The 19213-nt window shown below is 31.4% G+C and overlaps 2 protein-coding genes across 4 annotated transcripts in view; one reads left to right on the plus strand and one right to left on the minus strand.

The window, feature by feature from the left end:
* The window catches only part of LOC134686795 (coiled-coil domain-containing protein 28A-like), a 39237-nt gene extending 29702 nt beyond the window's left edge, over positions 1 to 9535 (plus strand). For all 3 annotated transcript variants that reach the window (XM_063546568.1, XM_063546567.1, XM_063546569.1), the window contains exons 4-6: positions 2453 to 2613; positions 3404 to 3426; positions 4217 to 9535. In XM_063546568.1, the coding sequence (XP_063402638.1) occupies positions 2453 to 2613; positions 3404 to 3426; positions 4217 to 4259 (227 nt within the window). In that variant the 3' untranslated portion in view covers positions 4260 to 9535. The remainder of the gene's footprint in view (positions 1 to 2452; positions 2614 to 3403; positions 3427 to 4216) is intronic.
* Positions 9536 to 10131: 596 nt separating this feature from the next.
* The window catches only part of LOC134686794 (mediator of RNA polymerase II transcription subunit 14-like), a 50977-nt gene continuing 41895 nt past the window's right edge, over positions 10132 to 19213 (minus strand). Inside the window, exons 30-38 of the mRNA XM_063546566.1 lie at positions 18790 to 19032; positions 18358 to 18514; positions 17672 to 17776; positions 16289 to 16494; positions 15660 to 15789; positions 14769 to 14830; positions 13629 to 13736; positions 11561 to 11689; positions 10132 to 10811 (exon numbers count right to left, since the gene is read on the minus strand). Of these exons, the coding sequence (XP_063402636.1) occupies positions 10563 to 10811; positions 11561 to 11689; positions 13629 to 13736; positions 14769 to 14830; positions 15660 to 15789; positions 16289 to 16494; positions 17672 to 17776; positions 18358 to 18514; positions 18790 to 19032 (1389 nt within the window). The 3' untranslated portion in view covers positions 10132 to 10562. The remainder of the gene's footprint in view (positions 10812 to 11560; positions 11690 to 13628; positions 13737 to 14768; positions 14831 to 15659; positions 15790 to 16288; positions 16495 to 17671; positions 17777 to 18357; positions 18515 to 18789; positions 19033 to 19213) is intronic.

Consider the following 19213-nt stretch of genomic DNA (forward strand, 5'->3'; position numbering starts at 1 on the left):
TAAGAACTAGAGGCTTTAGAGCCTGTTTTGCTCACCTTGTGTATATATAAAACAAAAGACACAGATGGATTTATGACAAAATTGTGTTTTGGTGATGGTGATGTGTTTGTAGATCTGACTTTACTGAACATTCTTGCTACTTACAATGTTCTCTATCTTTAATAAACTTGACCCTTTAGTGACAAAGGAAAATTTTTTGTAAAAGTTTACAAAACTTTACCAAATTAATTAAAATTGTTAAAAATTGACTATAAAGGGCAATAACTTCTAAAGGGGTCAACTGACCATTTTGGTCATGTGACTTCTTTGTAGATCTTACTCTGCTGAACATTATTGCTTTTTACAGTTTCAGCTCTATCTATAATAGTATCCAATATAACCACATACGGCAAAATTTCTTAAAAAATTACAAATTGGAGGGGAGGGCTTCAACCCAACAACCAGTTAATCAATTCATCTGATAATTTCAGGGCAGAAAGAAGTTTACTTGATTAACAATTTAATTCTGTCAGATTTGCTCTCAATACTTTGGTTTCAGAGTTATAAGCCAAAATCTACATTTTACCTCTATGTTCTATTTTTAGCTGTGGCAGCCATCTTTGTTGATTTGCTGGGTCACCATAGACACGTTTAAACTAGATACCCTAATAATGATCGTGGCTAAGATTGGTTTAATTTAGCCCAGTAGTTTCAGAGGAGAAGATTTTTGTACAAGATTACAAAAATTTACGAAAAAATTGAAAAAAAATGACTATAAAGGGCAATAACTCCTTAAGGGGCCAACTGACCATTTTAGTTATCCTGACTTATTTATAGATCTTACTTTGCTGAACATTATTGCTGTTTACAGATTATCTCTATCTATAATAATATTCAAGATAATAACCAAAAAGGAAAAATTTCCTAAAAATTACCAATTCAGAGGCATCAACCCAACAACCGGTTATCCAATTCATCTGAAATTTTCAGGGCAAATAGCTCTTGATATTTCAGTGTAATAAATGTCACAAATTATGTCCAGTAATTGTTTTAAAAATGGACAGACAACATATATATTATTAGTATGTCACTATCTGTGGAATACAGTTTTTCTATCTCTTGAACAAAGATTTTCAAAAAGGGAAAATTACTAATTTTTCAAAATTACATCCAGATTAGTTTGAGCATGAAATTTTTAATTTCTGGAATATGTTATATGATATAATTACTCTCAATACATCTTAAATTAGTTGTTTTCATAAGAAAGGACTATTTTATCATGAAAATATTCATATGAAATATTTATTTACAAATAGAAACATTTACCCAAGATATTTTTTGCAGCATTTTGTTGACAAAACATCCATAATTTTATATTTTATAGTCTTTTATGTGAGGATTTCTGCATTTTCGGTGATATCAGATGTAAAAAATGATGAAAATCGGCAAAAATCATGCCGATTTTTGTGTTAAGTGGACCACCTTTTGTACCAAATAACTGTTTTTATTCGAAAAATTTATCAGTTAGCAGTTTAAATGATTGAAATCTTCTGTTATACCCATGACAATAACAAAAAATGTTATGCTTTATCCCATTTTCACCATAAAATACAATGTTAACCATTTCTCCTTGCTATACTAATATATACATATGATGTCACATGGTTTCCATGGCAACCAGACTATTCAGATGTTTTTTATTGATTTTATTTTAATTTGACTGTTAGTTTGGACCATTTCAACTTTAAAAAAAGTAATCGAAAAAAAAATAATCTAGCCAAATTTTTTCATATTTGGTCTATTATTACAGAGAATTGATGTTAATAACTTAAGACTTGAAATATATATTTATATTTATACAACTTGTCTAAACATCAACCCAACAATGTTAGATCTGTAAATTTGCTTTTGCAATTATATATATATTTATTGGTTTAAAAAAAATTGTGGTATACCAATTTTCGAGTTTCAGTTGAACAATAAATTCAAATGTAGAGAACACTTTAGGGACTGCTGCAGAAATTTATTGATCGACATGTTTCTGTGCCTAGGGCACCGTCACAGAAACATGTCGATCAATAAATTTCTGCAGCAGTCCCTAAAGTGTTGTTGTTAAAGACTCTCTACATTTTTATTTTTTTTATCATAACGACCCTGCATACCCTCGGGTATCCTCTTTATGGACTCTACCGTACTACAGACTCACCAGGCGTTGGTTCACTTTCGTTTGTAATTGAATAAATTCAAATGTTTAACAAATTACAAATTATCTATAAGCTTGAAGCCATGAAATTTTTTGTCCCAAAATTTGATTCAACAGTTCACAAAATTACTATTGCCATTTATATGTCTTTCATTATTACTTCACATACATGTAATACTTTTTTAATGTTAAAAAAAACATAAATGATTTGAACAACAGTTTTAACTTCCAGTATTTAAATTACTGACATTTTTAATTTAACTTTTTCAGGAGGTGGTTCAACATTTCAGCAGATGGATATGATACGAGAGCAACAAGAATGTTTGGCAAGACTCCATTTCGAATTAGACATTCATCAAGACTTACAGAGAGGAAATGATGAAAAGGCTAGAATTTCGGCCAATTCAAAACTATCCAGACTTATTGATCAGGTAAAAGGCCTAAATCTCAGCCAATTAAAAACTTCTAAACCTTATTGATCGGGTAAAAATAAAAAGCTATAATCTCAGTAAATCATAAACTGTCTTAACTTATTGATCAGGTAAAAATAATAGGCTTAAATCTCAGCAAATCAAAAACTTCTAAACTTATTGATCATATAAAAATAAAAAACCAGAATCTAAACCAATCAAAAACTGTCAAAAAAATTATCAAATCATAATCCAAAGTTATCTTATTTAATGTCCTGCCAAAACTTTAAAAGTCAATATGTTCCAAGACCTCTGACTTCAAGTCATTGGAGGCTGTGGTGGCTGAATGGTCTAAGTTAATCAATCATCTACTGTTACACTGGCCTGTAAACACTGAGGTTGTGATTTCTAACCTCATCATGACCGGTGCTTTTAACAATGAAACTAAATTGACTTATTGCCAGTTTTCCTACCACAACTAGGTGGTTCTCCTCGATTAATAATAACTTGCCGCTATGATGTAACAATAGTGCTGATAGTGGTTTTAAACACCAGTAATCAATCAACCAATCAAATCAAATCATTGTGGCTTGGATGGAGAGTTGTTTCGTTGGTTTTTATACCAGATCTTCTTATATCTATTTTTAGCTAGCTAAAAATCTGTCTTTTGTATAACAGTCACATATAAATTTGATAAAGATTATAGCATCTTTAAAGTAAAACATACAAGTATATTTTCTTGAGTAGTGATTCTGCAGATGTAATGTTTATATAGTTTTAAAATGTATATCTTTGATTTGGTTTTTTTCAGCTTCATTCCATTAGTTCTTCAATGTATCCTTTTGTATGGACACCATATGTTTGGAATTTGATTCGTTGAGAACATTCCCCTGGGAAGGTAACTTGATACAAGATGAAATATCTAACTTCAATCTATTAACATCTCAATTTTGCAAACAAATGTTTTTGACAAATTTTAGGAGAAATGAGCTGCGTTAGATATTAATCCACCTTACCTAGGCCTATATCAATGAATACATCTGTTTTCCATATCCAGGTGGAAAAAATCTCTATGAAAACCCTGTAACTAATTATTGAAAATTTAGTTGCTATAAGTACAATACTAATCAGTTCAAAATGCATCTTTAATTTCCGGTTTCGAATATTCCAAAATTAATCAAAGTCTTATACAGTGAAACCTGGGCATACCGAATCTGCATAAACTGAAAACCTGTATAAACCAAACATGTTTGTAAGCATTGTCATATCAAATTGTGTGCGTTGTAAACCTGATAAAACCGAACATCAGCAAAAACCGAACAAAATCCTAAGTCCTGAAGAGGTGCTGTTTAAACAGGTTTCACTGTACATGTGCATTTGTATGTAAACACATAAGGTTGATTTCTATCTAATGCAGTGGCAATGAAATGTTACATGTTTTTTTGTCTCAGCTAAATAATTGAATGAACTTGTGACTTTGTCCAAGACATCTGTCTCATTGTTGAAGACATTTATTGTGATTGTGGAACCAACTACCTCCTACTCCCCCTTTTTTTGTACAAGTTGTGTTTAGATGGTTAGACATGTTTTTTTGTTATTCTTGTCTCCCTTAACTCAAACACAGACAAAAATTACACAAGACAGACTACAGTCCACAGAAGAGATGATAAGAAGAAAGATTGACTTGTTTCCGTTGACAAGTTAGCCAGAAAGATGTCTCATTCCAGTGATTAGTTAAACAGAAAGTTGAAAGACTTCAGAAATCATGTGTGATATTTTAATTGTAATTTTGTGACCAATTGTTGACTGTTTTAAACTATTGTGTATTCATTATTTTTTTGTTGGATATCAATTTTCATGGATTTCATGACAAAAGGTGACCTACAAAAAACAAGGGTGATATTGGCTGTTTTTGGGCCAACCCCATAATTATTTAATTCGTAATGATTTTTCCTTAGTTTAAAATTTCTTTTGTATGTTTACATGAGCAAAACTGAAAAATAAAATATCTTTTCGAATAATTTTTTTTTCTCTCATTTTACAAATACAAAGAATCAATGTCTTTTTTTGTTTTAATATATATATATATTTTTTTTGGATTCTGATCTGTCAGACATACTCTGCAGGACTAGTGATTAATTTGTGTATTCCATACCAAAATTGTTTAAGGTGGCAGGTATGGAAATTTGTTAAAAAAAAGGTGATATTGGCTGTTTTTGGGCCAACCCCATAATTATTTAATTCGTAATGATTTTTCCTTAGTTTAAAATTTCTTTTGTATGTTTACATGAGCAAAACTGCAAAATAAAATATCTTTTCGAATAATTTTTTTTTCTCTCATTTTACAAATACAAAGAATCAATGTCTTTTTTTGTTTAAATATATATATATATTTTTTTTGGATTCTGATCTGTCAGACATACTCTGCAGGACTAGTGATTAATTTGTGTATTCCATACCAAAATTGTTTAAGGTGGCAGGTATGGAAATTTGTTAAAAAAAAAGGTGATATTGGCTGTTTTTGGGCCAACCCCATAATTATTTAATTCGTAATGATTTTTCCTTAGTTTAAAATTTCTTTTGTATGTTTACATGAGCAAAACTGCAAAATAAAATATCTTTTCGAATAATTTTTTTTTCTCTCATTTTACAAATACAAAGAATCAATGTCTTTTTTTGTTTAAATATATATATATATTTTTTTTGGATTCTGATCTGTCAGACATACTCTGCAGGACTAGTGATTAATTTGTGTATTCCATACCAAAATTGTTTAAGGTGGCAGGTATGGAAATTTGTTAAAAAAACCCCCAGTTTTAAAATGGATCAAATTAAATGTCAGAATGAATTAATCGAAAGTGTAATGAAATATTTTATTATGTAAACAGTTAAGCATTCATAATCAGAATTTATTAAAAAAAAAATCCATCTGCACAAAATGTTGAAATATTTTGTGTGTATATGCCTATTTAATAAACAATATTGATCTCAGAATTTGATATAACTTTCAATCACAGGTACTTTTTAGGGACCATCTCAAAATACAAGTTTTGTAACTAGTAATTTTCCTTCCTTAGCCTTCAATGTGAAGAAATTAACACATCAATGTTCTTGATTCATCAAAATAAAATTTATCCACAGTTATTTTATAACTATGGGGAATAGTCTGTTTCAGAATCTAAAGGAATATGGGTAATTTAATTGTCCATTTGTTAAAATAAAAATAATGTCGCATCATTGGTTGAATTTCAGGTGTTTATAAAAAATTTAACCAATTATAACACTTTTGTGTAAACTTCTTTAATATTACCCAGAACAGTGGCGGATCCAGGGGGTGGTCCCACGGCGCACCGGACCACCCCCATGACGAACCTCAATTTTTTTTTAAGTGTCTATTTTTCCAATAACTAGCTAATTAACAAATTAACACTTAAGATTAATCCTTTCATCGCACTAATTGGTGATGGATTACCTGGATACCAAGAGGTGTCACAATGAAAGAATACGGATCAATGCGTTTCACCTATATACATGTAATTAAATTGTCAAAACAGCTCGTCAATATGAAGAAGGTAAATACAAATTATTTTTGTATTTTTAAGTGAAATTTCCATATATAATTGCATTCTCCAACTAACGGAGTCTCGGTTTTAAATTTCATTTATGTACATTTTGAAAAAATTATGAATGAATTTAATTAAATTTGTTTATCTATCTCTTTGAGCCCCCCCCCCCTTTTACCCCCAACATCAACAGCAATTTGAAGCACTGAAGTTGGTACCGCCGGCATTTGTACAAAGCGCAACATTTGATGAAATTAAACATTTTGTAGTCTTTTACAATACTGATTTGCCGAGTCCATCTACAATGCCTTCCGTACTGCGTTTGTGGCAAAAGACTTGCGAGTCAATGCTTTCAAAACCAGCCGGTGCTCTGAAAGAATGTTGCAAAAACTTATCTTAAAAATCATAGCTACCATGGGGGTGAAGAGTTGCGAATGTGAGCGATCCAACAGTGAGTTATCACTTCTAAAAACCTACCTGAGAACAACTATGGGACAATCGCATTTAAACGGACTTGCGTTGATGCATGTGCACTACAGTTTGGAACTAAACATAAAACAAATTATAGATAAGTTTGCAAGCATGATGTTGAATGACCTGATAAACGACTCTTAAGTTTGTTAAATTAGTAAATTTTGAACAATTTTACGTAAAACTATTTTTATTGCCTTATTCAGATGAAAGTTGTATGTTGTGCTATTTTAGATTGCAAGATATTGTATAGAGTCTTAAATAAAAATCAGTTTTACATGTCTTTAAATTCCTTTACCTAGGAATATGTGCATCGCATGGTGTTGTCCAAATTCATGATCTTCCATAATGTCGAAGGTATTTTTTAACCTTGTTCATACCATTCAATATTCATTTGGGACCACCCCCCAATTTTTTTCTGGATCCGCCACTGCCAGAATGCATTAGATTCTAAAACATTGAATTAAAAGTTAACAAGTACCTACAGAAACTTGTATTTTGAAACTGTCACTTTCTTTACTTGTTTTTCTATAGACATAGTTTATATTTGTGTTGTATTTTTTTTATTTATTAGAAGTGAGTTTTATTTAATAAATGTATTTCATGTGAATCGACAATCATATCTTTTTATGTGAAAATAGTACATTTCATTTCAAAATTATCAGTATATTTTTCTGTTTATGTTTTCTACTTCACTTGACATTAATTAACATTTAACTTTTCACATAAATATGGCAGATTTACAGTAGAAATGTGCCCTAATAAAGACCAAGGAGGAAAATCATCTCAAAATTTTCAAATTGAAAAAATTTAAGAGTTCTGTGACTCAATTTAGGCAAAACGTTAGATCTGGGTCCTCATATGTGACATATTGTAACTTGTAGTTGTATTATAAAAAGTTAATTTTCTATTTGATTGTAATGCAATTGAGCTTAATACTTTTTGTACCATTGCTATAACATTTAATCAAACTGTCGATAGGTTGTTGATGTAAATTCTAATGAGATGTTAATAATATACTATTGACACTAACTTCACAATGTAATCATGACAGTTTAAATACATTGCTCAAATCAGAATAAACCTTTGCTTATTAGTTTGTGGAGGGCATTTTTTCTTTTTTGTTGCTTTATAGTTATATTGCTATGTTTTAGATCTGATTACTTGAAACATTTCATTTGTTTAGAAACACCCACCTGACTAAAAATCAAATATTCTTCTTCTTTTAATCATGAGTTATCCCCCATTTGTATCAATCAATCCCCACCACGAAAATGAATTTTATGTGTTCTTTTTTTAATCAGGTCAATGTTTTGTGAGCTTTTCTTGTATATCATTACATATATAATAGATTTCCCTTGATATGGTGTAATAGTTATATGATGCCTCATTCACACGGACATTTAATTTGAATTAAATTTGAATCGAATGCCAATCGAATTCACTAATTGCATTCACACATTCTTCTTTCTTAATTCGAATTGGCTAAATCAAATTTCCCAATTCGAATTAGAAATACATTTTTGTTAATACAAATTAAAAGTTAATGTTGTTTGGACAGTAAAGCGAATTTGACGCGCACTGTAATTCAAATTAGTTAATGCGAAACAAATCAAATTACATGTGAACTCAGCATAAATGTAATTTTGGCAATGTTCATATTGATCCCTCCTACATGTACTACTGCATTGTATTCTTGAAAGCTTTAGTCTGAAAGAGAGGCTACAGATGTTTTATTCAACGAATGTAACAAGAAACTATAATATAAAGGAAATCCAACAAATTTTTAGTTTGTTAAAATGAAAATCTCCTTCTTGTACTTTATTATAGTTATATTTTTTTTTCACACAAGTCTTTCATGTTTTAACTTTTTTTCAAATATTGAACCATCCTTTATTTCATATCATTCTATTTATACCTGGTTTCTCTTCTTTATTTTATTTGGTCCTGTCTTAAGAGGCAGTTACCATTCAATATTTTGATCAGTCTTTCAATATTTGTCTCATTAAGTTACTAGTCAAAAAGTTTTGACTAACATTTTACTAAAAAGAAGTAAGAAGGGAAATATAAACCAATGGATATTTTTTTTTACATATTTTTGTAACTTGATTTAAATAACAACTTTTTTTTAAAATTATAAGCAAGTTTTAACTAGAAATGTATATGGATAAAAATAGATAACTCCATCTGTTAAGTTGATTTAATTATCTCCCTTTAGCAAGTTGGACTAGGAATGTATTTCCTGATGCACATCTGCAGGTAATGTCTTTCAAACTGTTTAAAAATATCTATCTTATAGGAGTTGTACTTAGAATGCACATGGACAGAAAAACAGGTAGAGGGAATGAGGAGATGTCTCTTAACAACTTTCAACACAGGAATTATAAACACACAAGGTGTCTTTTTTTAGATCCATTTATTTAGAATAAGAATAAAGACACATGGTCTAGTTATGTGGCAAAAAGTACATAGTGTTGAGGTTGAACTGTACTTTTAATTTTAGTCTCATTATACAATTAAGACAATTAAAGTCAAAATGTATTCTAAATCAGATCTTTCAAAAATATGTTAAACAATTTTGACAAGTGCAATTCCATTATATGTAGCTTACTGAAACTAGATTTGTTGATATTGTTAAAAACAAAATGGTGGCTATTTAATTGATGTGTGGTAAATTTATATTTTGCCTATGTTTTTCTGCTCATCAAAAGTAATAACTTCACTTTAATCTTAATACCGTCTTGGAAATCTCATGCAGAGAATCATATCATGTGCCAATATCAACAGATTGAAGCTTTACACTGAAATATACATTTAAGCAGAGAATAATTTTATCAAACTTTTCTACGTGTACAATACACATGTATAGTGTCACAATATATTTTCTAATAAACATTCCATTAGGTTTATTTTGTTGTATTATCTTTTATTTCACTCTCACCTCACATGACTCAAAGGACCCACTACTCATAGTTGTTGCCATCACTTTGCATCCATCATCTTTGTCAGCCTGCTGTCGTAAAATTCAGGGATTTAGATTTGATCCATAAACAAACACAGATCTTATTAATACAGATTAATAAAGTGTAACACTCCAGATGCCAGAGACAATAGATTTGATCCCTATGTGTCTCTCCAGCTGGACTGTCAGGTTACATGACAGATGCCACATGTAGAGCAGGATCTGCTTACCCTTCCGGAGCACATGAGATCACCCCAAATTTTGGTAGGGTTCATGTTGCTTATTCTATAGTTTTTTATGTTGTGTCATGTGTACTATTGTTTGTCTGTTGGTTCTTTTTTTGTCCATGTAGTTGTCAGTTTATTTTCAATTTACGAGTTTGACTGGCCTCTGGTATCTTTCGCCCCTCTTTTATATAGTTAATGATTAACAGTCTAGGTTTTATAGGAATAGTACTACTAGTACTGAAGAATAGTACATATCAGTGTATTTATACATTAAACCAAAGATTCTAAAGGCATATGACTACAATAACACAATAACTACAAAATCATACAAGTTTATTTTGTAGCACTGTTTACTTGACAAATTCACATGGAAACAAACATATAAAAAACAATTTTTTTTTAACTCTAAATTTTTGAAGTTTCATAATTTCAAAAGAACCTCCTTCCATCTGATCTCTTGTTATTTTTTACATAAATATTACAACAATTTCTTCACTCAAGATAATTTTCATGTTATAAATACATTTAGTTGAAATTTAACAATTGAGATTGGAGAAATATTGTACTGCACCAGGTATGGTGGTGACATCTGTTTTTTTATTAATGATTTTATACGACACATAGGAAAACTTTCTGAATTTGATCCAGGTATTGCAACAGAAACATTTCCAGTATTTATTTATGAACACAGTATTTTTAATTTCAACTTTCTATCTTACAAAAGTGATCATTAGTTTTCTTTTCAATCTAACTATCAAACTTTTGTAAGATTTCTCTTACTGCTGGAAACACTAAACATTCTGGAGAATTCTGATACAGTTCACTAAAGCGTTTTAATAACTGAGATATGGCCATGTACTGTGCAGTATGAAGTTGACGTGCTGTGTTTGGTCCTTGCATCTGTTCGATGGCATTTTTGTTGATATCATATAACAACTGAGTATATATTGTCTGTGGTTCAATGCCACCTTGCTGTACATTCTTTGTGAACTGAAGCTAAAATAAAAACAAAAATATGATTATGTAAATTATTTTGTTTACATTAATTGGGAATTGATTAAATCAATATATGATGATAGTCCATTAGAAAGGGACAATAAATGCCTGAGAGAGAGCCAAATCTCTTACATATAACACCCTTGTAGATTTCGAAAAAGAGCAGACTAATGCCGCTACAAGCCATCTGTTGCACCCGCAATGTGGAAAGATATTAATATAAGTTGCAATAACTGGTTACCAATCCACTATAAATAAATAAACATGTTTAAACTTCTGTAAATTTAGAAATTATTGCATGCATTTGTTTTTTTTCGATTTTGACTAAAATGTGATTTAAATTTTTGCAAGAAAAATCCTGTGTGATTCATATAACAAATTGAAATGCAATAATAAAAACCTCGCAATAATTTCTGAATTTACAGTATAGATGCCCACCTTTGTAATTATGCATGAGTCTAAGTACTTTTTCAATTTTGTTGTTGCAAAGTAAAATCATATACAAAGTATGAAGCATCCAGGTCTTCCACCTTCTAAGATATAAAGCTTTTATGAAGTTAGCTAACGCCAGATCCCTATCCCTATGTCAAGCTTTCTGCGACAAAAGTCACATGCTCGACAACAATCATAAGAAAATATAAGTTCCTCATTTTGACAAATATCTGCAGTGAAGAAATGATAAAAAAAATTTATCACCCTGTCAAGTTAAGTATAAATCGTCTAGGAATTAGGGTGTTATATATACAAACCATAAATAACATCTTTCCTGTAGCTTTCTTGAAAACAACAGCTGGAGTTCCTGCAGGGGCTACAAATGCACAGGCAGGAGGCACGGTCAAACACCACTGAACTGACCATTTGTGTCTGTTGTCAGGGCACTAAGTAAAAAAAAATCACATTAGTTATGATTTATAATTGACGTATTATCATATTTTTTCTCAATTTTAAGGTGTGAATCTAAATTGCAATCAAAATGATTTGATGATAAAAAAAAACTAGAGGCTCTAAAGATCCTGTGTATCTCACCTTGGTCTATGTGAATATTAAACAAAGGAAGCAGATGGATTCATGACAAAATTGTGTTTTGGTGATGGTGATGTGTTTGTACATCTTACTTTACTTAACAGTCTTACTGCTTACAATTATCTCTATCTATAATGAACTTGGCCCAGTAGTTTGAGTGGAATATGTTAATAAAAATTTACAAATTTTATGAAAATTGTAAAAAATTGACTATAAAGGACAATAACTCCTTAGGGGGTCAATTGACCATTTTGGTCATGTTGACTTATTTGTAAATCTTACTTTGCTGAACATTATTGCTGTTTACAGTTTATCTTTATCTATAATAATATTCAAAATAACCAAAAACAGCAAAATTTCCTTAAAATTACAAATTCAGGGTCAGCAACCCAACAAAGGGTTGTTTGATTCGTCTGAAAATTTCAGGACGGATAGATCTTCACCTTATGAACAATTTAATCCCTTGTCAGATTTGCTCTAAATGCTTTGGTTTTTGAGTTATACGCCAAAAACTGCATTTTACCCCTATGTTCTATTTTTAGCCGTGGCGGCCATCTTGGTTGGTTGACCGGGTCATGCCACACATTTTTTAAACAAGATATCCCAATGATGATTGTGGCTAAGTTTGGTTTAATTTGTCCCAGTAGTTTCAGAGGAGAATATTTTTGTAACAGATAACTAAGATTTACGAAAAATAGATAAAAATTGACTATAAAGGGCAATAACTCCTGAAGGGGTCAACTGACCATTTTGGACATGTTGACTTATTTGTAAATTTTACTTTGCTGAACATTATTGCTGTTTACAGTTTATCTCTATCTATAATAATATTCAAGATAATAACCAAAAACAGCAAAATTTCCTTAAAATTACAAATTCAGGGGCAGCAACCCAACAACGGGTTGCTCGATTCGTCTGAAAATTTCAGGGCAGATAGATCTTGACGTTATAAACAATTTTACCCAATGTCAGATTTGCTCTAAATGCTTTAGTTTTTGAGTTATAAGCCAAAAACTGCATTTTACCCCTATGTTCTATTTTTAGCCGTGGCAGCCATCTTGGTTGGTTGACCAGGTCACGCCACACATTTTTTTAAACTAGATACCCCAATGATAATTGTGGCCAAGTTTGGTTAAATTTGGCCCAGTAGTATCAGAGGAGAAGATTTTTCTAAAAGCTAACGTTGCCGGACGACGACGCCGGACGCCAAGTGATGGGAAAGCTTACTTGGCCCTTTGGGCCAGGTGAGCTAAAAAAGTGATAATAGTAAAAAGTTTAACCTTTATATCCACACAATTTAGAAAATAATATATAAATTCTAGTTTTTATAACCTAAACAGTATGATATCATAGATTCACAGTCAGTCAAACATGAAAGGCTTCAACAAAATTTGACAAAGAGATTTTAAACGAGACATTAAATTTTTATGTTTTCTTGTTTGTTTTCTGTTGAAACATTTTTAGTAAAATACACTAATATAAATAGATAAACTTAGATTTTTACTTATTTCCGTACATTAAGTAAAATTGAAAATTGCAGAATTAGAAAGCAGCAAAATGGGCTAGAAATAGATAAACGCAAAATAACATATTAGTGAAAATAAATTAGTTTACACACTTTTCTTTATATATTTGATACTAACAAAATCTGTTTTGTGTAAATGAATCTTCATCGTGAGATACATAGTGAACCACAAAAGATGTCACTGGTTGTTTTGTGTTGTTGGGTTTCAGCTGTGTGCTCGACATTTATTAGATATATTGTTTATCACATAAAATGAACACTTTACTCACCAGTTCCATTCTCATAATTTCAATGCAATCTTTGAGAACTCTGATAGGTGTTCCAATCAATCTGCAGAAAGCCCTGACTGTGTTCAGTTTAAAAGGAGGGCAGGCAATCTAAAATGAAACAAAATAAAGCATGAAAGCAAATTATAACTTGGCTTTTCCTTCCGGTAAAATAAGAAACACCCAATGTACTTAACGATTCATGAGGGCAATCTAAAATAGCTTTTAATAAGAATCAGTTACTACAACTACACTTGTGCAATTCATAATTTCTCCTCTATCAACAACTTGTGGCACAAGAGGACATAACAGAATATCTTTGGTTTAGAATAAGTGTAAATGTGTTAAAATTTATTTTTTACTCCTCTTAATACCTTTTTTTTTTAAAATAATTTGGTCTCAATAATTGGGTATTGTAAGGGTCAGGTCAGCACCTCTCGTGAGGGATAGTTGTCAGGTCTGAAATACTCAACAACATAGGAGAAATACATGTTGTCATTATATATCTGCAAAATGTATAACTGTGATTTCATCACATAACTCGTGCAAAAAATTGTAAAAAAATTTAAAATGACTCTGGACACAGTATGGTCAACTTCACTTGATGACAAAACACTCATAACACATAAGAAAGCTTTATTGCAAACAGTATCATAGAAGTTGGGTTCACAAGGTGCACACATTGTTAAATCAAAATGATGGTTCAACCAATTTGGAAAGCTTCTTCAAGACATTCTCAACATACTCAAGGGAGTAACCTTTACAAGCTTTTATTTTTAATAGTTAAGAATAAAGAAGTCCCATAAATACTGCAAAATAGTTAGATTAAATGACAGTATAGTCTGATCAACTACATATGATAATAAATGATTCTACCGAGTATAAAAGCTAACTAAAAGTAATCTCAGGGATGTTTACAAGGTGTTTGTTACAATAGCAAATAAAATGTTAGAGACTCACAACTCCTGCAAAAATTGTCAAATCAGAATGACTGTATTGTCTAGAGGATGTGGTGACAAAAGATCAAAGGCCAATGTTCTCTTAAATCTAAAAACTACAGCTTACCTTTAGTTCAAATAATTGTTGTACAACCTCTAACACCTCAGCAGGCCAATGTTCTCTTAAATCGTAACTATAACTTACCTTTAGTTCAAAGAATTGTTGTACAACCTCTAGTACCTCAGCAGGCCAATGTTCTCTATAATCTAAAATATTAAATATGTCCAGTTTGACAAGAACTTTGAAAATATGTTAGAAAATTAATCATGTTCCAATTTTGTTTTATCATATTTCATTCAAAAATCGCTATTATTCCAGCTATAAAATGCATTTGTTAGTTCACTTATTTTTCTTAAAGGTCTTGTGTGATTTGTTATCATTAAAGAAGCCCCACACTTGTAGCATACATTTTTTTTCTTTCAGGATTATTTGCAATATTCATGTAAAACCTATAACATTTTTAAAATATTCAAAAGTATTTATAGCTATCATGGATATTTAATTACAATTCTTGACAATTTTATTTTCTGTCATGTCAATAAAAAAGTACAAATTATATATTAAGTTAACTTATGCCATGTTTGAAAGGCAAAAAATTTATGAAACAGTTTGAGTATCTAAAATAGAAGGTGTTTCTAATCAAAGGAAACTCACATGTACATCAAAATATTAAAAACTACTAGTAAATATTGTATCCCTTACAGGATTATCTAAGTGTGTAAGGGGTTTAACCCTAAACCTCCTACCATCGAGATGTGCACACTACCACAAGACCATGAAGTGGTTTTGTGCTCAGTAGGTAGAGAACACTGTGTCCTTCAAATAAATATCATACCATAAATTTGGTTATATTTTTAGTCAGGTTTTCTCCACTATGTTGGCATTCATGTAGATCTTCATTGTATTCAATATTTGCGTTTCTAGGTCTTGAAAAATGAATTTTATTTAACAGATAAATTTTGCAGAAAAATTACTACAGTGTATAAGGTATTATTTTATGAGAATATGTCCCATAATTTTACGTTTTCAAATTACCTGGAGTTGATTGAACATTTAAGTGTATACTCTGGAAGCTATTCATATTATAGCTAACTCTAAACTGTAGGATCTCTGTCTTAAACTGGATAACATGTGGCTGGGTACCTTGAACTGGAACTGTTACTAGCTAGAATATATAATAAACATGAACCAGTCTTAAAAATAAAAGTATTTGTGGATCTAGATCTGAAACCATATTACATGTGGCTGAGGCCTTGAACTAGTAGTGTGAGCAAACAAAGTATTGTGTATTGTGTATAATTTTTTAGTTGAGGCAAACTAAAGTTAGAGGTTTTAGTAGGTAACTTTATACAGACAGAGAAGAGTAAAACTTAATGCTCCCACTGCTATAGCAGTCTGTGCCAAACTGTTTAATAGTTTGTCTGACCGAAAAAGAAATTTGAACTCTTCTACTATATATTCAACTAAAAAATCTTAAAAGTTCTGGCTAACAGAATGTTTTTTTGATATACATTTTGTCAGTCAGACAGAGTTTGGGATACACTGCTACAGAGTGAGCATAAAAAAATACTACTAGAAATCTTAATTCTTATATAATTATGTAGGCAAAATTTATTCATACTCAAATTAAATTAGAAACAATTTGACTTCTAGATAATGAATACCTCTTCTTCAGCTTGTATGATCCTAGGTAAATGTTTCCTAAGGAAGGCACACCCTAGGAATCTCTCCAGTGGTGACACAGCACACACTGCTCCAGTCACCATGCATGGGGTGAGGAGGATATCAAAGGCTTCATTAGACAGGAGTGTTGGTATAGAGGCTGCCCATGCCTTCTGTGGTAACATTCTAGAGGAGTGACTCAGCTGTACTGTAATATTAAAGTAGAGTATCAACAAGAAGAATGACAGAAAAATAACATTTCTTTGTTTAGAAGACTGAAATCAGATGTCAGATCCATCAATGTGACAGCAACCCAAGATGAATAAAAGAACAGAGTTCCAATGTTCTCCATGTTGCACATGTTTTATCTGTCAAAATTTATAACTAAAAAATGTGTGTTTTGCTTTTCTAACTTTTAAAAATTATCTAAGAGTTGAAGACTTAATACATTTTAATACTTACAGCACATTTCAGTCAGTATGTAGCTAATGGTAATATCTTTGCTTAGCTTGCTTGTTAACTGAACCGTGAAGTCATTGTTGGGTTAGGTAAACTTCCCTCCTTTAATAGTAGACTAGCCCAACAGATAAAAAAATCTATCTCTCTGTAGGACTAAGCTACTATTAAAGGAGGGAAGTTTACCTTACCTAACAATGACTTCACGGTTCAGCTAACAAGCAAGCTAACCAAATATATTACCATTAGCTACATACTGACTGAAATGTGCTGTAATACATGTCTAAGAGTGAGAACGCTTACAAAGAAAATTTCCATATAAACTATTATTTCTATTTAAAAATTATTTATCAGCACTGATTTTCAAACGCAACCAAAACATTGCTGATATAAACCTACAATACAATTTTCATAAGAATATGGCAAGAATGCAATTTTCCATATAATTTATATTTCCAAGGGACAAAACTCTGTTAATAATTTTCAAACTTGTCAGAGATGATGTACGGTACACCTAAGATATAAGTTTCATAAAAGTCTAACAGGAATTGTATACATGAGAGCACTAATGAGGCAATTTTCAAAATAATCAATTGGTTCCAAAGGATTAACTCTTTCAAAAATAGTTCATTGGCACTGATTATCAAACTTATTTGAGACATTGATGATATAAACCTGATATAAATTTAATAAAAACCTGGCAAAAATTTTCGGTGCTTATCTGTACCACATAGGAAAAACATAACTATTTTCAATGACTAGCATCAATTTTATTTAACATATTGTACACACACCTGTTTGTTGTTCAGACTTATTGTTTACATCTAGATGTCTTTGTGTTTTATTGATTGGTTGCTGTCCCATTGATGTTTTAATACTTCTAATTTCATTTTATTATTAATCATATAATCTATATATATACCACCAACCTGAAGGTTTAGACAGATCTCCATCCTTTCCCATGGTTTGTGGTGAGTGTAAGGCAGGGTGACCTGGTGATGTTGCTGCTCCATGACGGGATGCTGGGGATGGACCTGTTGTAAAAACACAGACTCATCATCACTATTTGTAGTTCATAATTTTTATGTGATAATAGGTTAAAGTCTGGAGCTGGCATGTCAGTTAATTGCTAGTAATCTGATGTTATTTATGTATTATTGTCATTTTGTTTATTTTCCTTGGTTACATCTTCTGACATCAGACTCGGACTTCTCTTGAACTGAATTTTGATGTGCGTATTGTTATGCGTTTACTGTTTCTGCATTGGCTTGAGGTATAGGGGGAAGGTTGCATTGAAGACCTGTTGGTGACCTTCTGCTGTTTTCTTCTCTATGGTCGGGTTGTTGTCTCTATGACACATTCCCCATTTCCATTCTCAATTTTATTTGTTTTATTTCATTAAAGAAATTTCAAAATGAAATCATTGATGTAGAAAACCAATCTTACATTCTTTCTATCAAATCATTAATTAGAGCAATCTGCTACTCTCAGAAGTTAACATTATATGATTTGCAGTTTCTTTAGATTTACTATGTTCAAAGTCAGTCTAAATGGGAGGTAACTCTTAACACCTAGATATTGGAGATAACTCTTTAAGGGAGATAACACTACTCGCCTTGTGGTGTGACAAATGATGAGACAGGAGATGGCATAGGTACAAATGATCCAGGTGAGTTAATCTGTAACTGTTGAGGAGGGGCTGGAGATCCACCGGTTAGGAGCGTGGCAGGAGATGGTGTCCCTATCAAATTTGTTGATGGTGAAGGAGCAATCTGAAAAACAAACATACAAGACATTAATCTTATGCTACATAAAACTTTGAGGTATCGAATCTACCATAATAAACATTTGAGGAAGAAAATAAAGTTTCTGTTGCCATCAAGAATAAATTGATTTCATTATTTGAATAGCTCATAATACATACACTATAAGGCATCCAATTATATGAAATCCCATCCCAGAAATCATAGGGTTAAGAAACTTCACACCTCAGTCCTCTCCTGGCATCTTATCTGGACAATGTTTTTGTTATTTCACTAATACTTACCCCTGGCATCCTAGCTGGAGAAGCTGGTGTATGTGGATTAGAGGGTGGAGTCATTGGACTTGGGAACCTCAATCCACCATCTCTTCTTGAGGCTGGTGATCCGATGGATGGTTGCTGAGACATACTGAAGACATCCACAGCATCCATACCTATAGGTGATGGAGGATTGTCATCTTCTGCTGTAGATATCCGACGCATGTGTAATCCTGTGACGGAGTCATCTACATGCATGGTCAGAAAAGCCTGAAAATAATAAAATAAACTGAGATATGTCGCTCATATTGGCAGAAAATTTGCAAAACTACAATCTGATGGACATCAAATTTTGCTAATTGATTCAAAATTGCTGGATCAATACCTAGGGGTCATGGCCTCGGAATAGTTGTTAAACTGATATATACTGATGGTAATGCAACTTAATACA

Source organism: Mytilus trossulus, chromosome 10 (genome assembly GCF_036588685.1).
Source record: "Mytilus trossulus isolate FHL-02 chromosome 10, PNRI_Mtr1.1.1.hap1, whole genome shotgun sequence".
NCBI lineage: Eukaryota > Metazoa > Mollusca > Bivalvia > Mytilida > Mytilidae > Mytilus > Mytilus trossulus.